Here is a 13583-nt window from a genome sequence, read left to right on the forward strand (position 1 = left end):
ATGCTTTATATGGCAAACCAAACATTTTGCTTTCTAAATAATCAAAGAATGGATTCAGGATCTGATTTTGCATCTCTCTGTCTCGCGTCTCCCAGCTGAAAAGGGCAACAGTGATTACATAGTTACCGAAGGTGGATTACTGAGGTGCAAGAACATTGTTCACGTCATTGGCGGAAGTGACGTCAAGCAATCAATCTTCTTTGTTTTGCAAGAGTGTGAAAAACGGAAATACTCATCAGTTTGCCTCCCAGCCATTGGGACAGGTTTGTAACCTCTGGCTGTCAAGGCATCCCCCTTTCCTTCGCTCTGGTGCTATTAATACAGTCAATATAGTCAATGCAGAGTCTGAGTCAAGGGGGCTCCTCACCCCAAGGCAGCCCCTAAGAGAATAAGCAAGGACTGTGGGTGGTTTAAGGAAGAGGAGAAAAATGAAAACTGAGGATAGTGTTGAATATTAGAGTCCATTTGCTCTGTACTATGGGAGGGAAGAGAGAAGAAGGGAAGGAAGAGAAAGAAAGAAAGCCCATCATCTCTCCTTCTTATTCCTCTGTTTCTTTTTTTCCCAGTCCCCTACATTATTTAGTCTTTAACTCCCTCCTCCATTCCTTCTCCATGGAGATCATCAGAGCATCAGCTTGTACCTCCCAGTACTCTGAGATAAGTATTCCTGGCCCTCTCCTCACACCTCTTACACAGTCAGCTTTATGAGTTGGCCTTAGGACATCTCTGCACAGAAGCCTCTCAGTCCCCAGAGTCTAATGGGTTCTGGTTCTAATGGGTCAGAAATACAACTCCAACTGTCTTCTTTCCAGCCTACTTGCCTCTTTTATTTTCCTCAGACAACATAACAGTTGTGTTAAGTCTTCATATATAAGGATGGCGCTGCGGGTTTATCATGAGTAAGGTGATGCTCTTTGAGCTCTTTCCCCAGGAATCGGAGTCATGGGTGTTGATTATGAATTTCTGGTTGGTTTCCCCTCAGAGAGCTGGTCAAGGGAGCAGATATCTCTCAGTCTTGAAGTGGAATGTAGCTGACTGGTCCCAGAAAGACAGTACTCTGCACTGGATTAGTGATTCCACTGTGCAGGAATCTCTTTGAGTGTCTCACGCTCACATGCTCGGTCCTCCGAAAACTTAGCCTCGGTACATTTAACCAACCTTGTCACCTCAGCTTTCTTCTAGTCTTCTGTTATTTTAATTTCTATAATTCTCTACCATTCCTTTTAATGTCCCCACATGGAATGCTACATATATGTTATTACTTTTATATTTCTGAAAGTATAATTTATAGTTCCTTTATGTTTTCATGCCCCTTGTGGTATTATCCAGATTGGCAGTTTAGCCAGCATGTCTGTCTGCCTGTTTGTCTGTCTGTCTCTCTCCTCTCTGTCTTTTATGGACACCCTCTAATGACTCACCAGTCTCTGTCTCCATTGATTTTTTTCCTGAGCTCTGGTCTTGTGTTCTGGTACTTGTGATAAAGTACATAAACTTTATCTGGGCCAAGAAATCAGACAACCCAAGGGTGACCCAGCCCTTCCCAAGAAAAACAAGGAAAAATGAGGATGTTTTAGTTATGCATGCATATGTGATTGAGTATTTCTGGGTTACTGCAAACCTGTTGTTTCTTTCACTGACCTGGCTGCATTGCTGGTCTGCACAGATACATCAAGATTAGCAGATTCTCCTTGTTTGTCATCTTTACTAATCTCTATCACCACTTGAGCTGCTCCTTAGACTAATGGATGGGGGAACTTTCTCCTTTAGTGGTGTTTATGAGTTGAGGTGGACTGCGATTGAGACGGCTTCTGGCAATCAAAGAAGCCCTCTCCTTCCTACCTTACACATACCTGCCTAGGGGGAGAGAGTGGGTGATCAGTGATACTTGCCAGCACTTCAAGTTCAAAGTAGACTGTGAACTCCAAGTTCAAAGGAGACTGTGAACTCCAATTCATTGCCTTGTCCTTCCTCTTATATCTCTGGTCATGTTAAAAACATCACTTTCTACCTAGAATCCTTGATTCTATCCTCTTGATCACTCCTATGTCCATTGGCTTATTAACTAATTTGATTAACTATTTCTCAAGTGGCTGCCATGTGCCAGGCACTGTGCTTAGGCACTGGGGACGGAAAGCTAAGAAAAGGGTCTAGTCCCCAAGGAGCACCTAGCCTACTGTGAGAGACAGATATGTAAACAACTGCAGTACAGCACGACTCAGGGTGTACACAGCAAGGTGTGTGTTTGTGGCAAAAAAGGGGGAACCAAGGGTTGAAGATAAACCCAGGTGGCCACTAGGTCCTGGTGACTTCACTTCCCAACTATCTTCACAGTCCCTGTACCAGACTCTTCATTCTGGCCTCTTCTCTTTGTTTGGCTCTTGTCTTTTGCCTAAAGTTTTATTGTAGCCTCCTATCTAGACCTGGGCTCCCTGCCCCAGTTTCTCCTCCACATACCTCACCCCTGAATTTGCCTTGGAAAAAAAAAAGGATCTCAAAAACAGATCTTTTGCCCTGAACACACCAGACTGAACATACCACACCCCTGTTACATAGTTCTGTCTGCCATAGCCTTTTTCTCAGTTTCTCATACTTGACTGCTGACTACCTCTTCGTGTCCATATATCACACCCTTTGTGTTCTAAGTGACTAGATGAGAGTGAGCCCATGATGGGACATAGTAAATGTTGAGAGTGAATGAATGTATCTGAACTCTCCCATTTAAATTCTTCCAAAAATCGTGAGATAATCATAGCTTTGCAAAGGAGAATTTCTCTTTTCGTGATCATCTAATCCAAAAAACTGAAGGAACCCTCTTGCTCAGTCCTGTATGGGATTTGTCTACTTTCACACAAGTGTCTACATAGCCAGGCCAAAGTGGTCTACTCTGATTTTGGCAACAACTATGGATGCCATCAAAAGGGAAATTCCAAGTGGGCTGTTAGTCTATCATACTGGGTTGGCTAGGGGACTTTGGTATTGCTCTCCATTGTCATTTGCCAGCTGCCATTTATTTGTATGTGACTGCTTCCATGGCTTTACATGGGAGTTTTCATGATCTTACCTAGGCAGTAGACTTGAGAAACAAGATATGGAACATGCTGGGAAAAGAAAAAGACTTGCTGTGGTGACCACCTTGAACCCAGCAAATAAGCTAAAATCTCACTGAGTATGCTAGAAAAGACTTCCTAGAAGTTTGTGGATAACTGGTGTACAAAGAATTATAGATTATAACAGATAATTTAGAGCTCCAAGTGTCTTACAAAAATCAGCTTAGCTTGAATCAGGTCCCCAAAAACATCTGGAAGAATAAGGATACATGCATCTAGTCAGGTGATTATGAGCAAAGAAGAAAAATTATTGTTCTTTTTAAAGAGCATGAGATTAAAAAAAAAAAAGAGCATGAGATTTCAACATATATTTGCCTTTTTTGCTTTTTATAGACCCTTGAGGATACGAATGAGTCCAAAAATGTTAATTGTGCTTTGTAACACAGAGGAACACAGTGAGCGAGTGTCAGCTCAACAGAGGAGATACAAACATCAGATATCAAAAGCTAGATATCCTGGGTCCTTTGTTAATTGTTGGGCTATTGGCTTCCTGACGTCCTGGAATAGCAGCTCCCTGGTGCATCTAGGGCTTCAAAAGTGTTTGCTCATGCATTGCTAGAAAGGCCATCCTGTGACGATGAATGAGTTGGGCAGTGGGCATTCATTCTGTGAGGACTCAAATCCCCAAATTATTTCTCAGCCTTCCCAGTTGGGTCTCCCTCACCCCAGTTTTTATTATCTGCCTTTCCAGGAAATGCCCAAAAAGACCCAGAGGAGGTTGCTAATGCCATGATTGATGCCATCGAAGACTCTATCCAGAATGGAATGCTCCAGTCTGTGAAAAAAGTTAAAGTTGTTATCTTTCTGCCTCACCTACTGGATGTGTTTTGTGACAGCATGAAAAAAAGAGAGGCATCTCTGGCTTCTCTCCAGCCATCTTTGAGGTCTAAATTGACATGTGAGTTGACCATTTTTTAATGAAATGCCTGTTCCTAATATTGATGTCATATGAGAAATAACTAATCTTTAACAACTGTCAGAAAGAGAAATTAAGAAAACAATCCCATTTACAATTATATCAAAAAGAATGAAATACCAGGAATAAATTTAACCAAGAAGATAAAAGACCTGCACTCTGAAAACTATGGGACGCTAATGAAAGAAGTTGAAGATCACACAAATGGAAAAATACACCATGCTTATGGGTTGTAAGAATTAATATTGTTAAAATGTCTGTGTTAACCCAAGCAGTCTAGATTCAGTACAATCCCTATCAAAATTCCAATGGCATTTTTCACAGAACTAGAACAAAGAATCTTAAATATATGGACCCACAAAAGACCCCTAAAAACCAAAGCAATCTTGGAGAAAGAAGAACAAAGCTAGAGGCATCACACTTCCTGATTTCAAACTACATTACAAAGCTATAGTAATCAAAACAGTATGGTATTGGCATAAAAACAAATAGATTAATGGGGCAGTACAGAGAACCCAGAAATAAATCTATGAATATACAGATCTGCCTTCACTTACAATGGGGTAATATCTGATAAACCTACTGTAAGTTGAAAATGTCTTAAGTCAAAAATGCATTTAATACATCTCACCTATAGAACATCATAGTTTAACCTAGCCTACCTCTTTAAAAAAAATTTTATTAACATAATGTATTATTAGCCCCAAGGGTACAGGTCTTTGAATCGCCAGGTTTACACACTTCACAGCACTCACCATAGCACATACCTTCCCAAACACCCTCTCCCTACTCCTCTCCCCCAGCAAACCTCAGTTTGTTTTGTGAGATTAAGAGTCTCTTATGGTTTGTCTCCCTCCAGATCCCATCTTGTTTCATTTATTCCTTTCCTACCCCTGAAACCCCCCATGTTGCCTCTCAACTTCCTCATATCAGGGACATCATATGATAATTGTCTTTCTCTGATTGACTTAGTTCACTAAGCATAATACCCTCTAGTTCCATCCATGTCATCACAAATGGCAAGATTTCATTTCTTTTGATGGCTGCATAGTATTCCATTGTATATGTATGTACCACATCTTCTTTATCCATTCATCTGTTGATTAGCCTAGCCTACCTTAAACATACTCGTAACACATTAGCCTATTTTATAATAGCCTGTTTTATAACAAAATGTTGACTGTCTCATGTACTTTATTGAACACTGTAATGGAAGTGAAAACAGAATGGCTTTGTGGGTATAGAATAGTTGTGAGTGTGTTGGTTGTCTATCTTCATGATTGCTTGGCTGGCTGGGAGCTGTGGCTCACTGCCACTGTCCACCATCACAAGAGTGTGTGGCACCATATATTACTAGCTCCTGGAAAGATCTAAATTCAAAATTCAAAGTGCAGTTTCTACTGAATGTGTATAATTTTCATATTATCATAAAGTCAAAAAATCATAAGTTGAACCATTGTAAGTTGGGGACCATCTCTGTGGAATAAATTCACTTATTATAGAGGAGCCAAGAATATACAATGGGGGAAAGGATAGTCTCTTCAATAAATAGTATTTGGATGCTTGCTTCAGCAGCACATATACTGAAATTAACAGTGCTGGGACAACTGGACAGACACATGCAAAAGAATGAAACAGGATTACTATCCTATACCATACACAAAAATCCACTCAAAATGGATTAAAGATCTGAAACCATAACACTTCTAGAAGAAAACATGGGGAGGAAGCTTCTATACATCAGGCTTGGCAATGATTTTTTTTTTTTTTACTTGGCACCAAAGCACAAATGGCAGAAGCAAAATAAACATACGGGACTACCTCAAACTAAAAAGCTTTTGCATGGCAAAGAAAATCAACAAAATGAAAGGCAACCTATGGGATGGGAGAAGATATTTATAACTAATATATCTGATAGGGGTCAATAAACAAAGGGATTAATATATAAAGATCTCATATAGCTCAATAGGAGATAAATAATCAATAAACAAATAATCTGATTTTAAAATGGGCAGGGGCACCTGGATGGCTCAGTCATTAAGCATCTGCCTTGGGCTCAGGTCTTGATCCCAGGGTCCTAAGACCAAGCCTCTTGTTGGGCTCTCTGTTCAGCGGGAAGCCTGTTTCTCCCTCTCCCACTCCCCCTACTCGTGTTCCCTCTCCTGCTGTGTCTCTCTGTCAAATAAATGAACAAAATCTTTTTTAAAAAATGGGCAGAGGCTCTGAATAGACATTTTTCCAAGGAAGAAATATACAGATGTCCAACAGACACATCAAAAGGTGCTCAACATCACTCATCATTGGGGAAATGCAAATCAAAACCATAAAGAGATACACCTCACCTGATAGAATGGCTATTATGAAAAAGACAAAAAACAAGTGTTGGTGAGGATGTAGAGAAAAGGAACTCTTGTCCACTGTTGGTGGGAATGTAAACTGGTACACCCACTGTTGAAAACAGTATGAAGGTTCCTCAAGAAATTAGAAATGGAACTACCATATGATCCAGAAAATTCCATTTCTGGGTATTTATCTTAAGGTGACAATAAAAGAAACTATTTCCAAAAAGATATCTGCACCCCCATGTTCGTTGCAGTAGTATTTACAAAACCAAGACATGGGAAAACCCAAGTGCCCACCAACAAATGAATGGATAAAGAAAATGTGGCATATATATTTATCTGTATCTATATACACATGCCTATGTAGCATGAATGTGTATATTACACACATGCACACAATGAAATATCATTCAGCCCTAAAAAAGAAGGAAATCAGCCATTTGTGGTAACATGAATGGACCTAGAGGGTACTGTGCTAAGTGAAACAAGACAGAGAAGGACAAATACTGTCTGATCTCACTTATATGTGGAATCTTAAAAAACAAACAAACTCATAGACACAGAGAAGAGATAGGTGGTTGCCAGGTTGCCAGAGAGAGCAGGGATGGGGTGGGAGATGAGGATGGGTGAAACAAATGAAGGGGTCAAAAGGTACAAACTTGTGGATATAAGATAAGTAAGGCATGGAGATGTCATGTGTAGCATGGTGACAAAGAGAGGGAGGGAGAGAAAACAATAGCTAATCTTCCTTTCTTTTCTTTTTTTAGCATTTATGAAATCCCCAAGTCCATTTCCACAAAAGCAGAATCCGTTGGTTTTGAAAAAGAAAACAGAATCAGCGAGTTTTCAGGTGTGTGGTGAAAGTGGAAAATGTATAAAAAACGTTGTCTCCTGGATACAGGATTTGATCACAAAGGAACTATGTCCTTACACCTATGAAGATGAGTGTATCAAAGATTTTAATGAGAAAGAATATCAGAAATTGAATGAGCTACAGGAGAACTTAAATATTGCCATTTGCTTGGACTACAAAAGAGCCTTGATTGAAGTTTTTGGACTTGGCAAAGATCTGACACAGGCTAGAAATGCAATTGAGGAAATGATCAAAGGAATGAGATTGGCCAAGGAACAGAAATCCCAGGCAGAGTTAATCAGTGAATTTATAGAATGGCAATATTGCAAAAATAGTACTTTTCAGAGTTTTGATAAAATAACCAATCTGCAATTGGAGACTGCATGGAAGGCAAAGAAAAGGAAAACTGTTGTCAAAATTAATCATCAGAGCTACACAGTGGACCTGACTACACACACCGCTACAGATGCAAAAGGACACAGTTTACCTGTTCAGCGCCTCATGAAATCAGAAGGTGAGTCGGACTGTGGGCTTGCTATCCATTATTTTACACCTCCTTTGGATTTAACACCATTCTGTACATATGTTGAAATTGTATTCACGTAGATAAAATTGAAGCAACCCCTCTGGAATGAAATAGAAAACTTGGTCTCTAAGCTAAGGAGCTTATGTCATGGACAGGGAGATGTAGCATGGGTGCACTCAACAGCCCTAGGACGACCTTCTTAATGGTGACCAGACCCAAACCTTGCATTTGTTCCTGTCTCTACAGTTTACATGCTTCCCAGAGTCAGTTCTGCTGTGGAACTGATGGAAAGCCATGGGCTTTAAAGAAGAGTGGCCTAAGGTTTTCTAGAACAAAAGAAGACAGCCTGGTCAGAGTGGGCACTCGCTGTGTCCGTGACTGATAACCCAGGGAGGATTGGGAGCCTATGGGATCTCCTCCCAGAATTTACTTCCTCCCCTGCCCTGAACATAAGGTTTCCTTAAGGCACACACCAGGAAAAAGACTTCAGATTCTCTGACTGGATCTGCCCCCCATGAAGGGAATGCTTGTGCTGTGTAGATAGCCTTTCCTGCCTATGAACCACACAGGTCCTCCAAGGGAGACTAGTAAGTTGGCTTCCAGTATAGAATGTTCGTGTCTCGTGAGATCTGTGTGAGTGAATTCTTCAGACTCTGAGCAACCCCAAGGAAAGGACAAATCAAGTATACCATTCTGTTCAGCAGAAGGGAAGGCAGAACTGCCATCACCTGCGACAGAGCCAAACCTGCCGTCCACCCAACCCTTAAGGATGCGGGGAAGAATAATGACAGAATAGATGTGGAGGGCCTTGTGAGGGTGAGGAGTTCTGACAAAAATCCACCCTGTTGCAACAAGACCATCATAGGGAAATAATTTCCTGTTATTAAATTATGACATATTAGAGACTGAACAGAATATGCAGCTGAGTTACACTACACAATTCTCCAATGTAAGCGTGATCAAAACTTACTAAGATGCAGGTACCCAGGCTCCACTGCTCTGAGAGTTTGAGTCATAGATCTTTGGGTTTTTTTCTTAACAAGCATTACGGCTGCTTCTGCTGTCAGTTGTCCAACGGCCACAGTTTTGAGAAACATTCTCCTAGAAAGACAAGGAACTTCTTGAACACATGGAGTTAGGGGATTGTAAAGTAAGAACACAGATGATACTCGGTTCTTCAGAGTAGACCAGGAATGTGCGGACGGGCCTTCCCAGGTGTGTGGGAGTTCTCAAATGTCCTCTTTACAGTTAAGACCCCCGAGCACTGGGATGATATGAAGCAGCAGGATTTCTGTGTGGTAGAGCTCCAGCCTGGGCATGCAGAATATAACACGGTGGCAAGCAAGTTTAATCAGACCTGCTCACACTTCTGCATAGAGAAGGTAAGCCTTCTGCTGACATGGAATTTTCTTTTTCTTTTTTTTTTTTTAGATTTTATTTATTTATTTGACAGAGAGAGATCACAAGTAGACAGAGAGGCAGGCAGAGAGAGAGACAAGGGAAGCAGGCTCCCTGCTGAGCAGAGAGCCCGATGCGGGACTCGATCCCAGGACCCTGAGATCATGACCTGAGCTGAAGGCAGCGGCTTAACCCACTGAGCCACCCAGGTGCCCCTGACATGGAATTTTCTTAATGATGGAAATGAGTGGTCCTGGATAAATATATAAATACATTTGCATTAATTTCCCATCCCCCCCTTTTTTTGGCTCAGAATTAGAATATTCTATGGTAATCAGATTTTAGGTTGTAGATTCTACTCCTATTACCATTATTACAGACACGTTAAAATGGAGATCCTGTCAGGTATTACAATATAATATTAGATTGCCATATGATATTAGAATACTAAAACCAGGTGTTGACTTAGGAAGGAGCTGGTTAGTAGTGATCTTGAAGAGACAGCTGGTAGAAGTCTTCCCAAGAGGAAGAAATCTTCCCCCAGAGGAAGAACCAGTGAGTGACTCTAAAGAGGAAAGAAAGGGGAAGGTCCCCAAGAAAAAAGGAAAGTCTCTTCCTCCCGAGGAGAAGCCACTCAGTGGTGGACGTGTGGAGGCTGCTGGAAGCAAGACCAGCGGCTCCAAGAAAAAGGAAAAGTTCCAAAAGTTAGCCCAGGAGGATTAAGATGGACATTCCCTCACCCAACCCTATAAAGCAAAATCACAAGAATTCCTGAAGCCACGTAATTAAAAAAAAACAAAGACAGAGCTTCAGGATTGATTTGGCAACTAGCAGACACCACAGAGGCAGAGGCCCTCAGTTCAGGATCGTATGCTCCTGCCCTGCCATGCACAGATCAGCAGTGCACGCTTCCAGGATAAATCCAATAGTCCTTTCCTTTTCATCGCCCTTATTTCGGCAACTTCCACTTAAAAAAAAAAAAAAAAAGATTTATTTGAGAGAGTGAGAGCACACACGAGTTGGGGGAGGAGCAGAGAGAGAGACAATCTCAAGCAGACCCCCCAGCTGAGCACAGAGCCTGACGCAGGGCTTGATCCCACAACCCTGAGATCATGACCTGAGGCGAAGTCAAAAGTGGACACTAAATCAGCTGAGCCACGCAGGCACCCCTGGAACATTACACTTTCAAACATCACTATTGCTCTTTGAAATTATGTTTCCATTTGATCTGGGGCAATCTGATATTAATGCTTTCTTCTTTAACTAATTTTCCTTTCGTTATCCTGGTTATCTATTTCTCCTCCAAACCCCTAATCCTAGCTTTACCCACATTACTTATATTTTGGTCTTCTGTCTCTGCACTTCTCCAGGAAAAGTTTTTCCCTTCTTGGCTTCAGCTGTTATTTCAATGTTGGTAGCTCCCAATCAATCTCATCAACCTGGACCTTTGATCAAGCTTTACAACATATTCCAGGGACCTATAAAATCTCTGCTTGCCTATGTAGCTGCAAATCAGTTTCTCTCAACCTAACCCATCATCTCACCATTTCCTTTTCCTTTCTCACTTCTGTCCTTGGTCCACCACTTTCTGAGTAAACCTAGATATCTTTGGGTGCCTTCCCTTCATCCATCATAACGAGTTTGCCAGTAAGCCCTGCGTTTTCTCTCTTTGCAAATTTTTCTTACTCCCTATTTCTAACACCGCTCTTTATTCATGTACTTAAGTACATAACTCAAGAAGACTTGGCGTTTCTTACAAAGATATGCATCATACCTTCAGATAAAATAAATAAATGAAGAAAATGGACAAAAAAAAGAGGGAAGAAAAAATAAATACAGAGGTATTATCTATTTACAAAAATACACGAGTTCCTGGATAGTTACGAGAGGTTCACAGGATTGTTTCTGAGCTTCCTAGTAGACAAAGTAAAGAAGTAAACACCCAGCCTCAAGAGTCACCATTTCTGTCAATCAGAAAGAAAACCATGTGCTCGGGAGACTCTCAGCTTTTCACAGTGCTGACACTACTTGAGAGATTTGGCCTGTGAACAGGTGCTGGAGAATATCTCCAAAATCAACCTCACAATATATTCAGTATCATATTTTATACCATTGCTTTTATTTTTAATCCCTTCAAGCAAAACAATTCTGAGGTACCAAAACAATGTGGTTCAAGTATGCAGCACTCTCATGGGCTGATTCTGAGAAAGCAAGTAAGTTTCATTTCAGATACCAAGCACAGTCATCTATCTGGTAGTGGCTGATTGGCCCATTTTGATGAGATGCCAAGTCCAGACAGAAAAGGACAGTCCAGTGGACCACCAATGTCTGCAGGGGGCCCTTGCCATGTTTTAGGGAATGGCCATAGAAATGATTTCACTGTTTTTTTTTTTTTTTTTTTTTTTTTAGTGGATCCTTCTCTCAAATAAAATCCTATGTGAAAGTCCAGTGTGTGAAACAGATAGACGTAAAGCTACTTATGGTACCTCTGTAGAAATCCCTAACAGTGTGAAAACACTAAAAATAGGTGGTTATTATCCTCCATGACGGTTAGGGCCTGTGACTAAGATTTTTAACATCCGTAAACTTCCACATTGATGGAATAATTTTGCCACACTTGCCTTTCTCTCTCTTTGGGTTTTTGCTGAAGCATTTGAAAGTAAGTTGCAGATATCATGACACTCCTGAATATTTTAGTGCATATCTCCTGTGAATAAAGACAGTCTCCTAAATAACAACACTGCTATCCCATATTTAAAAATGTACAGTAGTTCGGTAATATCTAATAGAATCCATATTCAGATTTCCCCAACTGCTTACTCTCTTATCACTCTCCCCTCTCCAGTAGGCCTTTGGTCATTCTGTCTCCTCTGTCTCTTCTGATCTAGAATGGCACTCTTACATTTTAAAAAATAATTTTTCATAATACTGAATTTTTAAAAGAGTTTAAGCCAGTTGTGTTATAGAATGTCCTATATTCTGACTCTGTCTTGTCTAGATTTTCTTTTCTTTTTTTTTATAAGAACTCAAGCAAGTTTGCTTATAGAGTCAAGATCTGTCTGATTCCTCCTGGGTCCTGCTATCCAGGACACAAGGCATTTCCAACACACAATAGAGGCCACTTCCCAAAGAGGATGGTCAAATCATGGACACTATGATCTGCAACCAGATCTCACCCCACCAGGACTCGTGCCCCACTCTTCCAACCGCATCAGAGACTAATTTTCATCAATTAACTTCCTTCTGGACTAGATCCTCTAGTGCTTCTCCCACCAGTAGAACGTGGCTAACCAGGTGAACCAGTGTCCCAAAAGGACTGAGGAGGAGAGAGGCCAAGGGACCGAGTGAAGTAGACAGCAACCAGAGCAGCCATTGAACTGAAGATAAAAAGCAGGAGTTGGGGAGGCTTGGTCAAATCCTAAACACTGTTTGCTCTCATGTAGTGCAGTACAAGATGTTAAAAACTGAAATTAAATCTCTTCCCAAGGTCTGCTTTTGTGAAACACTGGATCTAAAAAGATTTCTGAATGTAGAATGGTGCCATCTGGCATTGAACTTATTTTAATTTTTATTTATGAAAAATAATGGTCATATCTGTATCTTGCCAAAGGCTCTTGGCACCGACAGAATATTTCTCCTTGTTGATTTGCAGATTGAGAGGATCCAGAATCCAGATCTCTGGAATTGCTACCAAACAAGGAAGAAAACCATGGATACCAAGAACGGGCATAAAAACAATGAGAAGCAGCTCTTCCATGGGACAGATGCTGACTCCGTGCCACATGTCAACCGAAATGGCTTTAACCGCAGTTATGCTGGAAAGAACGGTAAGAAAGCAAGTAATCTGGCTGCTCTGAATGGGGTGTCAGCTGTGAGAACCCAAACTGGCGAGGGACAGTGTGGACTGATTGCATTGTGTCCCTTCGTGGTTGGCGGCCATGCTGCGGCCAGAGTTTCAAGGCTGTGCTCGTTATGTTTCACCCCAGAAGAACTGCCTGGACCTCTGGGTTGGAGGAATGACATTTAAAAATTTAAAACACATGAAAAAAAAATTTTAGGAGGCTTTGGAGAGAAGAACTGAACATTATTTTAACCTTATTTGACGTATTGGGTAAACACATAAGATTATAGACTAAACTGAACTTGTTTTTTTAACTTTGTTTTTTCAGTGTTCTAAGATTCATTGTTTATGCACCACGCCCAGTGCTCCATGCAATACATTCCCTCCTTAAAACCCACCACCTGGCTCACCCATCCCCCACCCCCACCCCTCCTAAATCCTCAGTTTGTTTCTCAGAGTCCACAGTCTCTCATGGTCCATCTCCCCCTCTGATTTCCCCCTACTCACTTCTCTCCATCTCCCAATGTCCTCCGTGTTATTCCTTATGCTCCACAAGTAAGTGAAACCGTGTGATAATTGACTCTTTCTGCTTGAGTTACT

At 41.1% G+C, this 13583-nt stretch overlaps 1 protein-coding gene across 2 annotated transcripts in view; it reads left to right on the forward strand.

Annotated features, from left to right (window-relative positions):
* PARP14 (poly(ADP-ribose) polymerase family member 14) overlaps window positions 1–13583 on the forward strand; it is a 51336-nt gene that overhangs the window by 35231 nt on the left and 2522 nt on the right. For both annotated transcript variants that reach the window (XM_059391067.1, XM_059391068.1), the window contains 5 exons: window positions 96–263; window positions 3799–4005; window positions 7133–7732; window positions 8993–9126; window positions 12795–12969. In XM_059391067.1, the coding sequence (XP_059247050.1) occupies window positions 96–263; window positions 3799–4005; window positions 7133–7732; window positions 8993–9126; window positions 12795–12969 (1284 nt within the window). The remainder of the gene's footprint in view (window positions 1–95; window positions 264–3798; window positions 4006–7132; window positions 7733–8992; window positions 9127–12794; window positions 12970–13583) is intronic.

The sequence above is a fragment of the Mustela nigripes genome, chromosome 2 (genome assembly GCF_022355385.1).
Source record: "Mustela nigripes isolate SB6536 chromosome 2, MUSNIG.SB6536, whole genome shotgun sequence".
In the NCBI taxonomy this organism is placed as follows: domain Eukaryota; kingdom Metazoa; phylum Chordata; class Mammalia; order Carnivora; family Mustelidae; genus Mustela; species Mustela nigripes.